The sequence below is a fragment of the Onychomys torridus genome, chromosome 5 (genome assembly GCF_903995425.1).
Source record: "Onychomys torridus chromosome 5, mOncTor1.1, whole genome shotgun sequence".
Taxonomy (NCBI): Eukaryota; Metazoa; Chordata; class Mammalia; order Rodentia; family Cricetidae; genus Onychomys; species Onychomys torridus.
The window spans coordinates 70828459-70848975 of NC_050447.1; the positions used below are offsets into that span (position 1 = coordinate 70828459).

Below are 20517 nucleotides of genomic sequence, written 5' to 3' on the forward strand. Positions count from 1 at the left end.
TCAGCTCTTGCATCTGTGAATGTTTGTTAGTGTATGTGGGTTGGTATGTGAGAACAGCCTAAGAGATAATTGATGCCTGATAAATATTAGCTTTAGAATTTGACACTTTTCCTACAGGAAAAGTAGCAGCCAGAGTAGAATTGTTGATTTGGAAATGATTTGAGATGGTAGGATATAGTACAATAGAACAGAGCTCACAGTATGATAATTAGCAAAGCAATATCTAGCTTGAGTTGTGTGTGTGTGTGTGTGTGTGTGTGTGTGTGTGTGTGTGTGCACAAGTAGGCTAGAGGATGCTATCCAGTGTCTTCCTCTTTCAATTAGGTAAGTCTAAGTAACTCTATTAGCTGAGTCCTGTTGCTGTCCCCATCAAAGAAATGAAAAAACTGAGGTACAGTGATGTTCCGTAATTTGCCCAAGGTCACAGGGCAAGCAGCAGAGCTCATAAGCACTGAGCCTTGTGAGACAGCCCTTCCATTTCTGGGTTGGGTTGTCATGAAAACCTAAGCATCATTACAAATTTACCTTCAAGACCCTGTGGGACACTAAGTATACTTTATTATCCTATTGATGAAAAATAACCTTGCTTTTTAAAAGGAAGTTCTATCCACTTTCTGATAGGTATGCTACACCCTTGTCTGAAGAAGATGAATATACCCTCAATTTTTTTGTCAGTTTCTACCCCTTAGCACAGTAGCATATTAAAAACATATTTTCTATGTCTAAGAAGCTCAGGTTCAAATTGAAGTTCAGCCAATCATCAGCTTACAACCCTGGAAGATACTGTTTAATCCCTACTTCTCCACCTTAACTTTTGAGGCAGGGTCTCTCACTCAACCTAGAGTTCACTGACTAGGAAAAATTAACTAGCCAGTGAGCCCCAGGGATCTTCCTGTCTCTGCCTGCTCAGTGCTGGATAATAGGATGTGTCATCATGCCTGATTCTTACATGGATGTTTGGGGTTGAACTCAGGTCTTCAAGTTTGTACAGTGATCACTTTAATGATGGAGTCATCTCCTCTGCCCCAAATATTTAACTGTCCAGATCAACTTTCTGTTCAATTTTCAGCTGCTGCTCTTCTCCTGACCTCCTTGTAAGTTCTCCCTAACCCCTCCTTCTTGACCACAGTCAATAAAGATGCCACTGATGTATTTTAGAATCTTGGAAATATAGTGATTTGTACCCCCAGAACTGCCTGAATTTTTGCCTTCCAGAATCTGTATTTGTAACATTAGCAACCTAACAAAGTTCTTGGTTCTACATAGTGTAGCTATTATCAGTTACTGGCTCATGTATTACCCTTTGGTGAGAGACACATTTACATCTCCATCTTAATAACCTTTGTCCTACCCAAGTTACATAGTACATGTCAGGCATGTGAGTCAGAAAAAAATGCAGATCTTTACATAATCAGTACATGTAAATGGCAGAGTAATAACTAAATGTAATGCTTAATTATAGCAAATATGTAATCATCTATTTGCTTCATTTCCTGTTCCCATTTGCAATATTCCATTTTGATTTAATAAGCATAGGTGTGCATGTTTTTATTGTAGTTACTTGAATTCCTTTTAGAATGACATGTATTAATGACAAATAAACAAATGTCAGGGTTAGAGGGGAGCTTTGAAAGAGGATCTGATTTTAGAGATTTAGGAGGCCAAGGATGTGCTGTCTTCTAGAACTGCCAGCCTATGGTGGAGAATAATATATGCATGAAATTGGACAAGATTCTGAAGGTCAGGTATGGATGAGGCAGTCCAAAGCTATGCCAGATGGGTGATCACTTTGTTCTTAAGACTAGCAGCATTTTTACATGCTGGAGCCAAAATCCAACGGGAGACCAGACATCCCATAGAGCCTCATGAAACCTGAGGACTCTAGATCCACAACTGCCCTGGTGCAAATCCTGACTCACCAATTTTCTATGTGGTTGAAAGCTAGTTAATCAATGTTTCTGCACCCCCACTTTCTTTAATGAAATGATGTTTAGCATAATTCCTACCATGAGGTGTTTGAAGATAATGTAGTTCCAGTGTGTCTTGGTCACTATTCTCTTGCTATGATTAGACAGCATGACCAAGGCAATTCTTATAATAGGAAGCATTTAATTGGGGGCTTACAGTTTCAGAGGCTTAGTTTATTATCATTATGGTAAGAGCACTGTGGCAGGCAGTGCTGGAACAGTAGCTGAGAGCTATATCCTAATCTATAAGCAAAGTGGTGGAGAGAGAGAGCCTAGGCCTGGCATGGGCTTTTGGAACCTCAAAGCCCACCCCTAGTGACACACCTCCTCTAACAAGGCTACGTGTACTCCAACAAGGCCACACCTCCTAATCCTTCTAGATCTTTCAAATAACATCACTCTCCAGTGACTAAGTATTTGATACATGAGCCTATGGGGGTCCATTCTTATTCAAATTACCACACAGTAATACCTTATATCCTTGCCCAAAGCAACACACTATGGCATTGGCTGCTACACCCTCCAGAGAAATTCTCTGTGTAGATGTGCACTAGGCTGTTGATACAGAGCTACCCAGAAAGTATCAGAGACAATTCAGTCCCACCAAGCATTTGATAGGCACTCAGACTCTCTTACCACTTGAGAGTCTTCATCAGGGGATCAGATATAAAAAGAAAATAGAGCATTTGCATTGTTCTTCAGTATCCAGGCTCATTGGGTACAAACAATAACCATGTTATTGTCTTTATCTCTTTTGTAGAAGTCATCATTTCATCTGTCACCAGGGTTGACTGAAACAGGACCACCATGTTCTCAGATAGAGCTTTCATGTGTCAGGAGTACATAGACAGAGAAGACACTTTCTGAAGGATTTAGAGACAAGAGAAAACTTTTAATATCATCACCATCACCACCACCACCATCATCATTTTGCAGTGGTGGGGATCAATCATAATACCTTGCATCTGCTATGTGAGTACTCTATCACTGAGCTCCGGCTCCAGCCCTTCACTAATTTTCAAAGCAACTCTCTCCCCCATTACTATGAAGACTTCTTGATCCAGAAACATTTAGCTTTAAAACCCAGGGCAAGACCTTAGAGTGTTAATGCAATTTGTAAATTATTAGGTTGGTCTTGAGATTTTGCTTCCTCTATACATACCCAGACATATAAGATGGCTCCACACTTGTAATTACAAATGAGTCGCAATGTGTGATTATATACGCACAACTGAAAACAAACTGAATTCACACAACAGAGCCCAGAAGCTACAAATCCTCATGAAGATGTTTCCAGGAACTCACAAACACCATGGGAAATCAAAAGCCACATTCTATTTGTTTATTTGCAGGCTGGGGATTGAGCCCAGAGACTCACACATTCCAGGCAAGTGCTGTACCACTGAGCCACACCTAAGCCCTATATAGTAAACACTTTAACATTCATCAAGCTTTACATATTCACAGTCCAAGCATACACTTTCAAGGGCTTTCGCTTGCACCAAATGCTCATGTCATAGAAGTACTTGAATTTTAATAAAATAAATAAATTACAGATTCGTCAAGTGACTGTATCTCCTGTAATATGCTGAGTACTGTATATACACATTAGTTATATTAGAGGCAAAGCAATAAATCTTTTAAAGCCCCCCTTTGCAGACTAGTTTTTGCCCTCAATTTGATACAATACAGAATCACCCAAGAAGAGAGTCTTAACGAGGAATTATCTAGTTGAAGCTGGCCTGAAGAGGATTGTCTTAATTATTGATGGATATAGGAAGAGTCAGCCTACTGAGAGCAGTACTATTCCCTAGGCTAGGACCTGAATTGTGTAAGAATAAAGAGGGTGGGCAGTCATATCTCGCTTCTTTTGATTGTATGTATCAGGTAACCTGCTTCAAGTTCCTGCCTTACCTTCCTTATTATGTGGATTATGACTTTTAGTGAAAAGGATCCCATTCTTCTTTCTTTGCCAAGCTGCTTTTGTCAGAGTATCTTATCACAGCAAATGAAACTGCATACTTCAATCACCATTTGATTTCCTACTCTCAGAAAGGAGGCAAGAGGTGCTGCGATGATCACAGATGTATGGAGACAGTTAAATGAGCACGTGTCACATCCTTAAGTGGCACTCCCTACCCCAGCCAGCTCTCTTTCCTCTAGGCCCCAAGTTCAGCTCTTGATCACTGAATGAAGGTGAGGAAACCACCCTGGGTAAAACCAGGTACCACTGTAAAACAAACCACAGTCTGCTGAGAGCAAATGGAGTCCCCTTCATTCTTAGAGGCACATTTGTTTGTGCCAAGCTGAAATGGGGCTGACGCTTTTGTTTCACTTATGTATTGCTTTTTATTTTGCATATTGATGGGACCAAATTGTGTTAGATAATTCCCATATGCAGCCCAAGCACCCTTTTGTACATCCCCTACCATCCCTATCTTGATCTCATTGGCAGTTCTAAGGGATTTCCCTGAAAATAGTGTGTGTTCTTCATTAATTAAAGAGGTAGGGGGCTCAGACAGTGATTTATTTTTCTCTTTCTCTATATACCTTCACTTTCATATTTTTCCCTCTTTGGTGTCTCAGCGAGCCTGCCACACTTGATCGCAGGTGGTTTCCTAGGAAACCCACTCACAGGCAGGACCCCCAAACTGCACATTTCTATCCCCTCCACCTCCTCTTCCAATAAGCGCTGGCTAATGAAACAAGGTAGAAACACATCAGCACTTTTAGAAATTACTCCACAAAGGCAGGGTACCAATTCCATCCTCATTCACGGAAAGACCATGTAATCTGCAGACACCGGGCTTTTATCTAGAGAAATCACAGTGTAGAATTGTAGCTGCCAGTCTACGTGTTAGATTTGTCACATGGCTAGAAATTGTGTACTCTCCTGAGAGGCTAAGATCGGGCAATCTCCTGACTGCCCAGTTTTTAAGTTCCATAAAAGAAGTTGTGGCTATTTCTATTTACTGGTGCCTCCTGAGCCTGTCTGGTGTTATGGATTGAATCTGAAATGTCCCCTTCTGGCTCATGATTTGAATGGTTGGGCCCCAGCTTGCGGTATAATTTTGAAGTCTGTGGAGCCTTCAGGAGATGGATTCTGGTAGCAGGGAATGTAGACTGCTGGGACAAGTCTCTGAATGTCATGCACCTCCCCCCCCCCCCCCCCCGCCCGCCCTCCCATCTCTGCTGAATTCCCCACTTCCTGGTTGGCAGCATGTGAATAGCTGCTCAGCCTATGTTCCTGCTCACCTAGGACCATGTGACTCCATCAGGCATCCCTTGCTATGGGGGACTGCAGCACCCTGCAACCATAAACCAGAATAATCCTTTCTAATCCTCCCTAGCCTCCCTTAATTTATTCTGTTGGGTTAATTGATGGCAAGGATACAGAAGAGACTTGCATAGATGTGTCTCTGCTAATTGCAGAGGAAGAAAGGTCTGGTGGGAAGAGCAGGGCTCTGGACCATGAGAATAGCCTTCCTTCTCTACCCATAGTCCCTAGGACATGGTTCTTAGGAAGCTTATAAGTTTAACTTCTGGAGATGGCTTATTCCCTTATTTCTTCCTTATCTTTTCCCCTGCCTTAAGAAAACTTCAGGCCCCTGTGCTCCTCAGCTGAAGGATGTTTTCACTGTTGCCCAAAGGCAGAGGTTGTTTGCAAGACACTTCCTACCTCAGCAATTGGCTTCCCCAAAAGAGGTTCACTGGCTTCCTGAGCAGAGCACGGAGCAGTTGTGGGATGGCGAGAAGCTAGAAGGGACAGCTATGGAATACCCTTGCCTCTTTCTCACAGGAAGGTAGAATTTTCTGGAAAAGAAATGAATATGAGGCCAAACCAGGGCACAGTTGCATACTTCCATTGGCAAAGTTTAAGGATCATGCAGAATATTAAATTTTAAAAAATAGCTGAATCTTTGAAGAAGTCTGGCTAGCCAGAATAAATAAGTCTTTAAAATCTAGGTTCAACTGAGAGATCCTGCCTGAATGAATAAGGTATGAGTATGGTAGAAAACTATGTAGGAAAACACTCAGCGTCAACTTCAAATTTCTACATGCATGTGCACACATGCCCATGTGCACATCTGTATTCTCACATGCACACACATGTGAATACCCAATCAAGCTTACCATATACTCATACACATGAAAAAAAAATACAATATTCTACTGGCTGCTTCTCTTTTATCCAAAACACCCCTCACGCCCAGGCTCTGGTAGCCATCATTCTGTTCTACTGCTGTTAGGTCAATTTTTATATTTGACATGTAGTATTTATCTTTGAAAGATAAAATTTAAAGCCAAGAAGCAAATATAAAAATGAAGAGGATGTCTGATGGGCATCTTAGCTATGCTGATAAAAAAAAAAGGGCACAATGGAACAAATGTCTACTTCTGATTCCCTCTGTGGAACCTCTATGTTGATGAGTGGAGAGAAAAGATTCCCCACCCAAAAGCCTGGAAAGAGGGTGTGAGCCACAGGGATGTATACCTCACCAGGAAGGAAGCAAGACCCAAGGGAAGGTGGTAGCACAGGGCTCCTGGGAATAGAGGGCACAGAACTCTGCAAAGACGGCAGAGGAAGAGAGCTACCTACTTTCTATTATGCTGGCCTGGCAATGAGCCCACAGTGGTGACCATGGAGGACTGTGGCATAAGATTGTGCTGGAGAGTTTTATGTCAACTTGATAGACGCTAACATCATCTGAGAGGAGGGAGCCTTAATTAAGAAAATGTCTTTGTAAGATTGGGTTCTAGACAAGCCTGTAGGGGTTTTCTTATTTAGTGAAGAGTAGGGGCGGGCCCAGCCCATTGTGGGTGGTGCCATTCCTGGGCTGGTGGTCCTGGGTTTTATAAGAAAGCAGGCTGAGCAAGCCAGTAAGCAGCACTCCTCCATGGCTTCTGCATCAGCTCCTGCCTCAGGTTCCTGCCCTGTGTGAGTTCTGTTCTCACAGCATTTGAGGATGGACTGCCATATGGAAGTATGAGCGAAATAAACCCTTTACTCCTCAAGTTGCTTTGGTGTTGATGTTTCGTCACAGCAATAGTAACCCTAAAACCAAGATTTTTTTTCCTTTTTCCACACACCCTATAAGAAGAACAGGTTCACTGAATTACCTTGTCAGGCAGGTTGAAGACTAAGATGCTCATTAATTAATTTTAATGATAAAGAAATAGACATTCTTACACACCTGGGTTTATAGGTAAAGTTCATGTCTGTTCTATAAAGAAACTAGCTTCTATGTATTTCCTTCTGGATGGTTCTTCTGATGGAGCAGGAGGTGGGGTAGTAGATACCAAATATAAGTGTGGAAACTCCCACTCCGTACTTATGACAGATACTGTTAATCAGTCAATCTTTCTAACTATATACACAAGGGCCCCAGGCAGGAGCAGCAGCCAATCAGAACTGGTACAGAACAGGAATGCCCTTTGCCTTTCCTGGCACTGGGTAAAGTTCTACTAGGTGTGGAGTGTGGAAGTATATCTAAGCAGCCATTTCCAGTGTGAGCTGTCTGAGAGGAGAGGGTCATTAGACCAGAAAACAGAATCTTGGAGGGGTCTGTTCCCCTCTTCTTCTCACAGGGAAGTATGACTCCAAAACTGTTTGGCTATCTGGCTTTGCCAGAAGGAAGTGCTGAGAGAAGGTTGGAGGGAGGTGAGAAGGGAGACTCTTTCTCTGCTTCTATTTGCTCGTACTTGGGCTGTCTCTACTAGACTCAACTCTTGCCAGGCATCCCTACTTAATTCTGACTCCAGACACATGGCTCAGGCTTCTGCCTTTGCTACCCTTTCTTCCTGACTGGAGGTCACAGCTTCTTGCTATCATCCATCATCATCATCATCATCATCATCATCATCAACAACTACTACTTCTTCTTCTTCTTCTTCTTCTTCTTCTTCTTCTTCTTCTTCTTCTTCTTCTTCTTCTTCTTCTTCTTCTTCTTCTTCTTGGTGTCTTAGCTCTAGCAACACTTGAATAACCTAAAATTAAAAGATCTGGATATGAAATATTTGTCTGGGAAATGCCTGGACATGATCCTAAAGAGGCTGTCAGAGGTAATTTCTCTAGACAACAAGCTCTCTAGAATTTTGAGCATCTCCCCAGCTATGATAGAGCTACATGGTGATGGAAGAAAACAGGGTCTCTGTTGAAGAAGGGGGCAAGTAGTGGACCACATACACATTTAAAGTTGATGAGTAAATTATCTCCTGTACTTATGATTGCCCTAGCAGAGACTTAGAAAGGCATACCTACCTCATTGCCCCAGCTGGGCCTCAGCTCTATCCATTGATCTCACTTAAGGAATAAGTGGATTCCTTCCAAGACAACCACTTACCAGCCCATATAGTGTTCATTAATTTCATTTTTATCTTAATTATAGGTCCTTAAATATGCATAACCATTAAAAAATAATTTCCTTATACTTTAAGTTTTTATAAAACTATACAGTTCAATGAAGTTAAAATACAAAAATACATAAAGTGAATACAATTCAAACTAATAGCACTGATGTAGCCCAGCAGTGATGGGATAGTACCACTACTCAAACGAATCCATTTCTGGCTTCTTGGTGGATCATCTGAATGTGGTATGCCTGTGTCATCATGTTTCAGGTAGAGGGTGAATTCTTCTATCATTATTTTCTCTCACCAAACTTGAAAACTCTTGGATAATGCAGTGTGATTCTCTTGATCTACATTTGGCAGAGAAGCATCATTTGTATTACATAAACCTCTGGTCTTTTCTCATTGGCATTTAATAAATATGGCAGATGAGACAATAGGACTAGTATTGATATATGAAGTGGCCCTTAACTGATTCAAAAATCCTCCCATATTCTTTATATTTAAAAATTTTTAAATACAAATTTTATTTGAGGTGTGTGTGTGTGTGTGTGTGTGTGTGTGTGTGTGTGTGTGTGTGTGTGTGTGTGTGTGTGTGTGTGTGTGTGTGTGCAATAACACATGTATGGAGGTCAGAGAACAATTCATAGATGGTTCTCTTCCTCTTCCATGTGGGTCTCAGGGATCGAACTCAGGTTGTCAGAATTGGTGGCAAGTGCCTTTACCCACCAAACCATGTTGCCAGCCCTCTTTATATTTTTAAGATTATTGTATTGGAAATATCACATACCAATGCTTTTCAAGGCACCTTGAGAGACAGTATTAATCATACCTTAGTAATACCCCTGAGCCCAGCCAGGCAGGGGTGCCTATGAATATGAGCCATCATGGGAACCTAAGCCTTAAGAAGAAAGAACCAGAGGTCTGAGAATAGGCCGCTGTATCTTCCTGGATGGAGTATCTTCTGACACCCTGAAAAAATGTGGGCTTGGTTTGGGTTATGGAATCTATCATGTTTCTTTACATAGTTCTGAGTTTCAGATACAGGAAATAAACTCAAGTGACCTCTGATCAGGTCCTGCTAGTTGATGCTACACACGAGTGGGTGTCAGAGTATAGACACTGCCGGCCAATGCCACGCAAGAGTGGAGGAATGGAGGTTTGGGGGAATACCATCTGCGTCATTATTTTCATTTTCAGGACACAAAAAAGCAAGCACAATAAATGTGTTGGACATAAACAGAAGTACTTATACTTTCTGTATGTGTGTGCACATGTGTGTCAGGGTGAGGATTCTACACATGTTCTTCCTCTGTCAGTCTCTACCTTATTCATTTGTTTACTTGTTTATTTAGAGTCATGGTTTCTAACTCAACTAGGAGTACTCAGACTGGCTAGACTGGCCGACCAGTGGCCCCTCTGGATCTGTCTGTATCTGCAACCCCCAGGACTGGGGTTGCTCTTACATGCTGCTTTGCTCAGCTTTTATGTGGGACCTGGGAATCTGAACTCAGGTCCCCATGCTTGTGAAGCAGGCGCTGAGCTGTCTCCTCAGCCCCATATCCCCCTTATTTTGATATCATCTAAGTTGTGCACAGAGGGGCCCCCACAGAACAGTGAAGAGAGAGGTGTTAGTGTAGGGACCAAAGAACACATCTTAATCATCCATGTCTTTGGAGAGCAATTTAGTGTTAGGGTGGCTATGCCTCACAGCCCAGCAATCCCTCTCCCATGTGTACACACTCACAGACTTGTTCATGTGCTCAAGGGAATGTGTCTAAGTTCAGTCAAAGAAGTATCACTTGTGATGTTTTTTAATGGAAACGTCTGCCCACTAGAGAATGAATCTATGATTTGTGGCAATGTTGTACTCAAGCAATTTGTTCAGCAGGGAAAACGAATGGATTTCAGCTACATATATATCCATATTCGTGGCTGTTACATGAGAGTATTGAATGAGATGAGTATGTTGCAGAAGATCCATGCACTGGGGACATGGACATACACTTAGGCTACTACTTCTTGGAAGCACTAAAACATATATAATATTGTTTTTATTGCAAACATTTATAATAAAATACCTATAAAAGTAAGAGAGGATAAACATCAAATTCAGGATAGTAGTTTCCTCTGGGAGGAAAGGGGAGAGGTCTCTTTACCTACCAGTAATGTTTTATTTCTTATACTGGGGATACCTATACAAGCCTAAATTCTTTACATGGTCTGGCATACTAGAAACATGGCAAATAAAATATTTAAGCAAATAATTTATTTTACATAAAAACCATTTCTGCTTAAAAACATTTGAATAGCACCTTGCTGCTTTGCTAGGACCCTAAGATGTTCCTGGGATACAGTTCATAAAACTGAACATAACCCTTGGTTAATATGTGTGCTCCCCCATTATAAATGATGATTTGGAACTTCCCCTTTTGCTGAACTACACTTAATGGCAGGGATATGTATGAGGGCACAAGATAGAAGTATGCTTAGCTTAGACCAAATGTGATAATCTCTAAAATATAACTAAGAAATATGCCAAGGTTTGTACTAAAGAGCTCTCCATTATATGCTCAGTCTGGAAAGTACACTAATCCCCTCTTATCTGTGGGGATGTGCTCCAAGACACACAATGGATGTCAGAAACTTTGACAATCCCTAGCCCTATACACAGGTATTATAATCTAACTACAGTTGATCTGATAACCAGGATGCCTACTAAGTGGATGATATATACTGTGTGGATACTCTGGACAAAGGCATGACTCATGTTCTGAATGGGACAGAGTAGGATGGTGCAATATTTCAACTATGCTTATGATTTAAAATTTATAAATTATTTTTATTTCATGTTCTTAGAACATGCTTGAAAATCCTGTCTTAAAACAAACAAAAACAAAGACAACAAAAAAGTTGTTTCACCAGTTTTAGTGGTGCATGCCTGTATCCTATCACTCAGGAGGCTGAGGCAGGAAGATCATCTGAGCTCAAGGTCAGTTTAGGCAACATGTGAGATCCCTGACTCAAAAAACAAACCAGCACAAACACACACACACACACACACACACACACACACACACACACACACACGCTAAATATATGTCTCCAATTAAAAATCCACAGAGAGCAACGAATAGCAGAATGTCTATGAATATAATAGAGGGTTATTCTATTCTCAAGGGATTTTTTTCAAGAAAGAACTTTCATCTTGGTCAGGTTGTCTTGCCCTGTGTTTTCTAAGCTAGCATTACATACAGTATATTGCTTTGAAATCTTTGGAGAAACGATTGCATTTCAGTTTTCCTGTTTTTGAGATAGACCTGAGTTCATGCTATTTGTGTAAGATAAAGGAGACCCTGAGAGCCTAATAGAATTTTTTGAAGGCATCTTTATTCCTTTGAAGGCACGAAGTTATTACATTATTATAATTCCCCTTGAATATCAGTGTGGGGGTTAATTTTCCCAGTTGCTATCATCCACTTGTATTGAAATGGTCATACTTCCTGAGAAGCAATGTGGCCTCAGAAACAACCTCGCCATTCATTAATTGATCAGATACCTCCTAGCTGACACTGATTCGGCCGGTGTTGAAACTTCCTACCCACCATAACCATTTGTTGAGAAAGGGTTTATTGTAATGAGCACTGGTTTTATGCTTCAAGGACAACTGCTTTTCTCTGAGCCCCTAGAGCTGAGCCTTGACAGGTGACAGGTGAAGACCCTACCTGGCAGGGGGATTGCAGTTAGGTGAGGCCTTCTCTCTACATTTCAGTAACATCACACAGAAGACAGATCACCTGCTTTTCCTGCTTGTTCTCACAAGGACAGTTCGTTCCAAACATGACACTGGCCCTTCCGTGCCTATTTACCTATCTATTTTTTCATGCATTCTTACTATTAATACTTACATTTATTATGGTATGCTGAATCCTACTGCTTATGAATGTGTCTGCTTCTCTCAGTGATCTGTGATATAGGTCCTAAAAATTGGAGTTGGAGAGATGATGGCTCAGTAGTTAAGAGAGTGTATTGCTCTTACAGAGGATCTGGGCTCAGTCTCTAGCATGGACAATGGATGCTTCCCAACCATCTGTAACTCCAGCTCCATGGAACCTGATGGCCTTTTCTGGCCTCTGTTGGCACCTACACACACATGTTGCACATAAACTCACATAGGTGCATGCATAAAAAATAAAAATTAGATTCTATTAACACATTTATTTTATAATAAGGAAGCTGAGACTCAGAAATATCACACTGTAGGAGGTAACAGCTAGAGTCTGAACCCAGGTAGTCTAACTGGAATAGGCTATAGCACCCTGCCCATCACCTCTTTAGTAAGTTCTATTAGTGTGGCTCTGGGGTGTCCCCAAAAGGCCCATGTCACAGGCTTGGTCCTACTGGGATGTGGTGGCAGGACTAATGGGAGATTTTAGCTCACTTTGGGGGAGGCCCTCAAAGGTACTGTGGGATCCTGCTCTTTTTCTGTTTTTGTCCTAGCAATGATGTGGACAGACAGCTCTTCTCTACCCATACCATGACAGGTTGCCTTGCCCTAGTTCCAAGAGAAGTAGGTCCAGGCGATCACAGAACCTCCAGAACAATGAATCAAAATGAACCTTTTCTCTTGACAAGTTCCACATCTCAGGTCTTCGTCACAGTAAGGGAAGGCTGACTATCACAGGAAAATCTAACCAAATGAATCGTTCTACAGCCCCAATTTCTTTTCCACAATTCACAGAGCCTTTAACTGGGTTGTTCTAGGGAAGAATGGGGTTGTGTCTTGCTTGTTGAATTGAGTTCGGTAGTTCAACATGTAATGCAGGCTTCACATGGACCCATGTCAGGCTTTATGGTAAGAATGGACAGCACCATAAAAGCAGAGAATGCCTGCATCGGCTCTTCCTGGCTTGTCACCCAGAGCTATATGTTCTTGGCTAGGATTAATCCTGACTGGTGTCAGAGACCTCTATTTTCAAGAATGTTTCAACCTTCCTTAGGATAATATTTGGCTATTAACAAACATTTCCTTAAATTTCACCTGAACCTGTCATCCTTCAGCTGAGTAAGCCCTCTTTAATTCCAGTCCTCATTAAGATGAAGCACAGGCTGGCATTAGCTCTCACATAATCTTATGCATAGTGGTAGTCAGCAGAGCCGAAAGCGCCTGTCAGGGTCTTCGTAGTTTTATCCTGCACAGGCTACACCATGTCCTAGCTCTTTGTTTTTCTGATTCACGGGGTTCTTTAAAGGAGAGGGTCCAACATTTTATCTGAATTGATGCATCAAGTGTGAGGAATACAATGGATCATTTAAGGAATGATTCTCTGTGGAGGCCTGGTGAAGTTTTGGGCTGTTTTAGCATAATTTGAAATGACTTTAAGTATTTTACAATCTATGATAATTAGTCCAAAGACCCAAGAGTAACTGTACTTTTTTTGATGTCTATATTGTCTATAACTTTAGAATTCTTACCATCTTATATCTCTGCTGTGGGATGTCTTTCTTTCTGTATGCTGTGAATATGTGTGGCTCCCATTGGATAATAAATAAAGCTGCATTGGCCTATGGTAAGAAAGCTTACAGCTGGCGGGAAATCCAAGCAGAGAGACAGAGAAAAGAAGGGTGGAGTTGGGGGCGATGCCAGCCAACACCAAAGGAGCAACAAGATGCCAGTAGACCGGTAATGCCATGGTCACATGGCAACAATATATATTAATAGGAATGGGGTAATTTAAGATGAAAAAGTTAGCTAGCCAGAAGCTGAAAGCTATAGGCCATACAGTTTGTAATTAATAGAAGCCTCTGAGTGATCATTTTATAAGTGGCTGTGGGACCAAGGGTGGGAGAGATTCCTCAGGACTGCTGGGGAAGGCAGCACTGTGTCTGGCTGCACACCTGTAGCCTTCATGCATTTCCAAAACTGCAATATGAGTTGGGGAGAACAGCTTGTGGAGCTGACTTCAGCTCACATACGGCATTTATCCCTGGAAGAATGGGAGCTGGACCAGCGAGACACAGTCCTTGCAATAGTTTCGGTGTGTGTGTGTGTGTGTGTGTGTGTGTGTGTGTGTGTGTGTACAAGGATTGAACCTAGGCCCAGACCATTCTACATAAGCTCTCTCTACCACTAAGTTATATCCTCTGCCCCTCAGACATGTTTCCTTTAGGAGCTCGGCTTCCGATCCCTTTCAATATCCCTTTCATCAAAAGGGCCCCCCTTCCCAGAGGCTAGTCTTTAGAATGTTATTTTATACCACAAATCAGAAGCCATCCCTTTAAAAAAAAGGAGACTTTAATTCAGAAAATGATGCAATGTCTTTCTGTCTTGGAGGCAGAAATAAGACAGGTCCAGACACATCAAAATGTACTATCCCTGGGGAGTTAAGTCATTGTCAACCAGAACAGATATTAAAGGCAGCAGCATTATAAGTATTCTTAAAAACTTCAATTAGCACATGAAATAGTTGTGAAGCTTTAAAAGCGAATACCCATCTTTTCTGGAGGGGTTCACTCAGACCTACTTTCTGTTTATTGCATAAGCATTTCACAAAGCACAGCTGTAATGGAATTTGGCCAGTCATTCCGTTGTCTCTCCCCTCTTCCTCCTCCAGCCGCCCTCTCTGTCCCACTCTCTTCTTCTTTTCATTTCTCCCTTCCTTCCTTCCTGTGGCCTCCCTCACCATTTTCGTTTTCCTCTCCCACCTCTCTCTTCCCCTCCTCTCTTGCCCTCTTCTTCCTTTTTCCCCTCTCCTTTTCTCTCCCCTCCCCACACCTACCCTCTTCTCTCCTTTCCTACCTCCCCACTCCTCTTCCCTCCTCTCATGTCACACCCCCTTCGGCCTCTTTCCATGCTACAGTGTCTCCTTGCGTTCACAAACACCAGGCTGGGCTGCATTTCCTTGTCTTATCCAGGCTCACCCCAGATTTTACAGCAGGCAAACAGGAACCCAGAGAAATGAAGAACATGAGGCTGGTTCCCTGCCTCATTCACTGGAAGCAATACTCAGAAGATGGAAGGGAGGGGAGTTGAAAAGGTTAAGAACTGAAGAGAGACATTTATAAAGTACACAAGTATAAAGTATAACATTATTTCCATTTTCCTTCATAGGACAAACAATCCAATCAGTTTGTTTCTCTTCTTTCTCCCCACCTTGCCTCTGCAAACATCATTTGCTATATTCCTGCATCCTATGCTATCACCTGCTAGGAGGCCAGTCAGAAGTACATCCAACAGCCCGTTGACTCTCCTAGACTGCTTTATAGTATACAAAAGGAATACTGAGTGATGGACCCAAGTGAACACAGCCACAAGCCAGAGCTGTGCTTGAGACCTGTGTATTTGACAATACACTGTGATTAGGGGAAGCCAGCTGCCACCCTGTCTGTTTCTAGGTATGTCAAGTGTAACCACCCACCCAGGAGACAGGGGAAGCTCAGGTGTCCTCCTAGAAATGGCCTTAATTTCAGCACGCACGACCATTTTGCCCATTCTGTTTTGCCACTTCCAGTGAATCTCATGCATATTTATGTGCCAATTATGCAAATCCCAAGATAAAAATGCATTAAGCACCCATGATTTAGGCTGGTTAAGTCTATTACATGGCATAATGAAATTACTGCATGATGTCCAGTTTATCCCAACACTTGCTTTAAACTGTCAGTAAGTTATTAAGTAACCACAACACACGAACATTTTGCTGAAGCAGGTGTCCTTTGTCTGCTCCTCCATGATCCCAGGAAATCAGAAACTTCAAGCTAAATCCTCATCAACAAGGGAAAACAATCCAGAAAAGACTTAATAGGGCATATTGTGATCAAAGTTTAAGAAAGGCAACACATTGTCAGTGTTGTAAGTCTCTGGTGAATTACAAACAAAACCACTGAGTCATTTCAACAGCACAGGACTCAGCAATTCAGGAAGCTGAGACTCAGGAAGGAGACTTGTTCTTGAGCCCTCACACAGTCAGGTCTTGTTCCCCAAGTTGGCAGGGCTCACTGAAGGTTACCAAAGTTACCAAATTCAAATGTAAGTTTGACTTTCAATGGGAAGGTATCAATTTCCAGAGTCAGAAATAAAAGATAAAAAGGGAACTCACAGAAGCAATTTAAGCACACATACAAATCCCTTGTAACCTGGAAACTAAAAGATCTGAATTAGAGTCAATTTGGTATTTAGTAATATTAGGTTTGAACTTTGGAAGGACCTAAGCCTCTAGTTTCAGTGCTTACTAGATAACATGATGATCGAAGAACAAGTCACGATGTGAATTCAACTGGTAAACATAATATATGCACAATCTGACCCACAGACATCAATTTCTCCCCCTACCTTAGCATTCCATTTTAATGGGCTCATTGTATGATTTGTGGAGAGTCTGGGCACTGTCTCATTTACATAGGGAGCTCCCCTTGAAGTCTGTGAGAGTTGGACTTGCATGGGGTTATATATATATGCTCAGATTCACAGATGTGCTCAACCCCAGCAAGAGTGTCAATCTGAGTACAGTTTGTCTGGGGCAGTAATTCCAGAAGCTGGCCAAATGAACAGATTACACAGCTATTCCATAAAGCATTCAGATCTCAGCTTGTCAATAAAGAGAAATAAGAAGCCAACTGCATTTGCCATTTTTCTCTGCAGCCATGAAAACTGCATGATCTCTGCATGCTTCATCCAGAGAAGAGCATTTGGAATGAGCTGTCTGCAAGCAATCTGACCTCACCTAGGGAGGGAAGAACAACAGGCCACCACAGGGGTCTCCAAGGAGATCTGCCAGCCAGCCAGCCAAGGGCCTGCAATTAGAATCTTTGTAACCAACTGTCATGGGGCTGTCCTTCTAATAAAGATGGTTATCTAAGGATGGGTGAACCCGGCAGAGATTCAGAATACCCCGCCCCCAATGATGTCGCGCTTTCATGCACAAGACCTCTGTTCTAACACTCCAGTGTTCTCTCAAAATGTCACAATCATGCTCTTTAACTAGAAGGAAAACAACAATGAAAACAACCAAAAACACTTCGTTGATAAGAGAGTCTATTTATGTTTGAGTCACAAGCCACACACCAAAGAAACAAGGTAAATCAAAGCCTGATCCTATGGTTTCACCATTGCTACCTGTTTCAAGAACTATTTGCCTCCTGAATTTTAAAATTAATTAAGAAAAGTAATATTGCTAGCATTATTTAAAACTTTTAACATCCATTCAGAGTAATGCATGGATTCATTAGATGTCTAACAGCCCTTTTTTCATCTGAGCTTACTATGGGAAATTCCATGTTCAAGGCAGCCCTTTCTCAAATAAAAAACAAACTCCAGCCAAGGAGAAAAATCGCTCGGCATCTCCTGGCTGGGATCAGTCTCGGGAGCTTTTTCTCTACACGCTTCCGGAACAAGTTCAAGGTGTGTTTGATTAGCGCTGCTCTAAAATCTCTTGTGCAGGTCGGCGAGTTCTCTGAGAACACAACGGCTTCCAGAATGCATTAACCTACTTTCAACAGCGAGGCTTTCCATCCTCTGGCTCTGAAACAGAGGAGGAGCCCAGAGGATGTTCCAGTGTGAGTTGGGCATGCTCTTTGCCTTAAATGCAGGACCCATCATCCTGCGAAACATCAGTGCAGCGAGAGAAATCGGTACTTCCTGCGAGCACACTAACAGCTGGGAGGGCAGCTCCGGTCCCAAAGCAAGAATGATTGGAAATCCCGCTAAAATATGGCTGTCTAATCAACCGAGAGACAAACTCATTTACTAAGATTCCCATTGTCCACGCTGACAGACGGCTCTCTTCTCCCCTGCTCTCCTCTTCCCGCGGATCGCAATCTCCCTGCCTTGGAGGCAAAGCTATTCTTTGAGAGGTCCAGTTGCATTCGCCAGCCTAGTTCTGAAATGAGACAAAAGCTCACACAATCTTCCCCTTCACTGAGCCTTTTCTGAACCGCCAAAGAGCATGCAAAGAAACCGGGGTTTAGTCCCCCTTACCTTGGTCCTCATCGGAGATAGGAGCCCTTCCATTTTGGCGGAATCCTCATGCCAGTTTCTCTCTTCCGCAAGTTACTCTGTCTGTGTGTCGTCCTTAAGCATCCCACATGAAAAGAGCCATGCCGGAGCCGCCAGTGGCTCCGCTCTCCCGGGTGTCGCCGCTGCACCCTGAGCAGTCTAACTTGAATTCCCGGTGCCCGAGAAGCAGCGCTGCGAGGGGAGAAGTCTGTTCCACTCCTCGGCCTCTTCCCCCTCTCTTTCTTCTTTCTGGTGCTCTCTCCTCCCTCTCTCTCCTCCCTCTCTCTTTCCATAATCTGCCTACAGCTCTCCGTGTACCATGCTCACTTGACAAATGATCTCTGTCTTAGGTATCGTATTTGAGCCAAGAAAAGTGGTTTGAACAAACTACAGGGCAGCTCACCCAAACCAGAGGAGGCAAATGCAAGGGAGCGCCTGATGGTCTCAGCCTCCCAGCTTCGGCAGGCAGTGTGCTCTCCTGGGAGTGAGAGTATCGCTGTGTCCATCCATCCATCCATCCATCCATCCATCCATCCATCCACCCATCCACCCATCCATCAATCTCGTTTTAGGAAAGGGGGTCCTGACAGTAACAGAATCAGTTGACACCACTGTTCAGAAGGTTTTCTAGCCCTTATTCAGAAAGCAGTGAAAGAAATCATCTCACTTACATATTTCAAAATAACCATTTGTTAAACCCAGTGTAGACACATCTGGACAGTGAACCAGATTTTTTGCTGTTTGACTAGATGTTTGGACACATATTCTCCAGGAAAGTTTAAAAATCAAATGTATGTATTCCATTCCTGAAGAGCTGATCATTAAACTGTATGTATGTATGTATGCATATATATGTGCATGTATGTACAGTGTGTGTGTGTGTGTGTGTGTGTGTGTGTTGTGTTGTTTAGGAGTTATATATGTGTGGGTATGTGCTATAAGGAGTTGTGTGTGTGTCTGTGTATGTGCATAGTGTGGATAGTGTGCATGCATAGTGTGTTTTGTAATAGCAGTTATGTGTATATGTGTTTGTTATGAGGAGTTGTGTGTGCATGGTATGGGTAGTATGTATGTACAGTATGTATGTTGTAATGGGGATTATGTGTACATACCTGGGTATGTACATGTGTGTGTATGCATGCGTGAATGAAGTATTATGGTATGGTGAGGGTTTAGTGTGCACACCTGTGGTGTGTGTGTGTGTGTGTGTGTGTGTGTGTGTGAGAGAGAGAGAGAGAGAGAGAGAGAGAGAGAGAGAGAGAGAGAGATACTGTCCAAGACTAGCTGTCTCATTTAGCATTGTCAGTCTCTTGGAAAAAGCAGACAATGAAAGAAACATACCAAAGACCTGAACTGGAATGTAATGAACTTGAAAAGATGTGCTACCTTTGGCTTGGAGGATTGCCTATGTGGTCAGAATTCAACACCTGTCTTTCAATGCATGAGTGCTGCATTGTACCCAAGAACATTCATGTATTTGCAAGAGCTTGAGAGCATGTTCATACGTACATACATTTGATACATGGTCTGAGCTTCCCAGCTTCGGCAGGAAGTGTGCTTTCCTGGGAGTGATACATGCAGCAGATGTGAACTCACCTAGGGGGTTTATAGGTATTGCCAACTAGCTGTATCTTGCCCCTGGAGTGGAACTTGTTCCTCTCTTTAGCAGCTGCTCTTATACCCAACTCCCAACACATCTTCACAATGAAACAATCCACATATTATCCCCAGGAAGATGTAGGTGAACTCTCGTGCTCTGTCTCTTCCTTCACTGACTTCACCCTTGTTTAACCCACCTTTCCTCTACCAATGCTCAAGGCCCTGAGCTAAAGAACTTTCAGAATCTATACCAACTCTCTTGAACCCCAACTGACCTCTATACCAACTCTCTTGACCCCTGACTGACAGAGGTCAGTCTGCACAGGAGGTCTTTATGCTCAGTGTTTGCTATTCAACTTTATGTCCCAGGCTGAAACTGCGTTCTCACTTAGCCAAGTACCTACCTCTTTGTCCAGACTCTCAACATCCTAACAAATCATCAAGATACTGAATATAAGACCCTGTCCTGATGTAAGAGTCCTGCCACTTCTGGGGGATTCCAGACCTTATTTCCTTCATGATTACCTTAGAAGCCACTTGGTCTTACTCAGTATCCCAGTATTTGGATTCTCCTATAAATTCTTTTCAGTCATTCCTCAAACAGCT

General features: G+C 42.5%; 1 protein-coding gene across 5 annotated transcripts in view; it reads right to left on the reverse strand.

Moving 5' to 3' along the window:
* Positions 1-20517, reverse strand: part of Frmd4a (FERM domain containing 4A) — a 579710-nt gene that overhangs the window by 411046 nt on the left and 148147 nt on the right. Inside the window, exon 1 of one of the 5 annotated variants that reach the window (XM_036187607.1) lies at positions 18295-18719. The exons of the other annotated variants lie outside the window; for them this stretch is intronic. Coding sequence (XP_036043500.1) covers positions 18295-18327 — 33 coding nt within the window. The 5' untranslated portion in view covers positions 18328-18719. Of the gene's footprint in view, positions 1-18294; positions 18720-20517 lie in introns of those variants that run through there. 5 annotated transcript variants of the gene reach the window in all.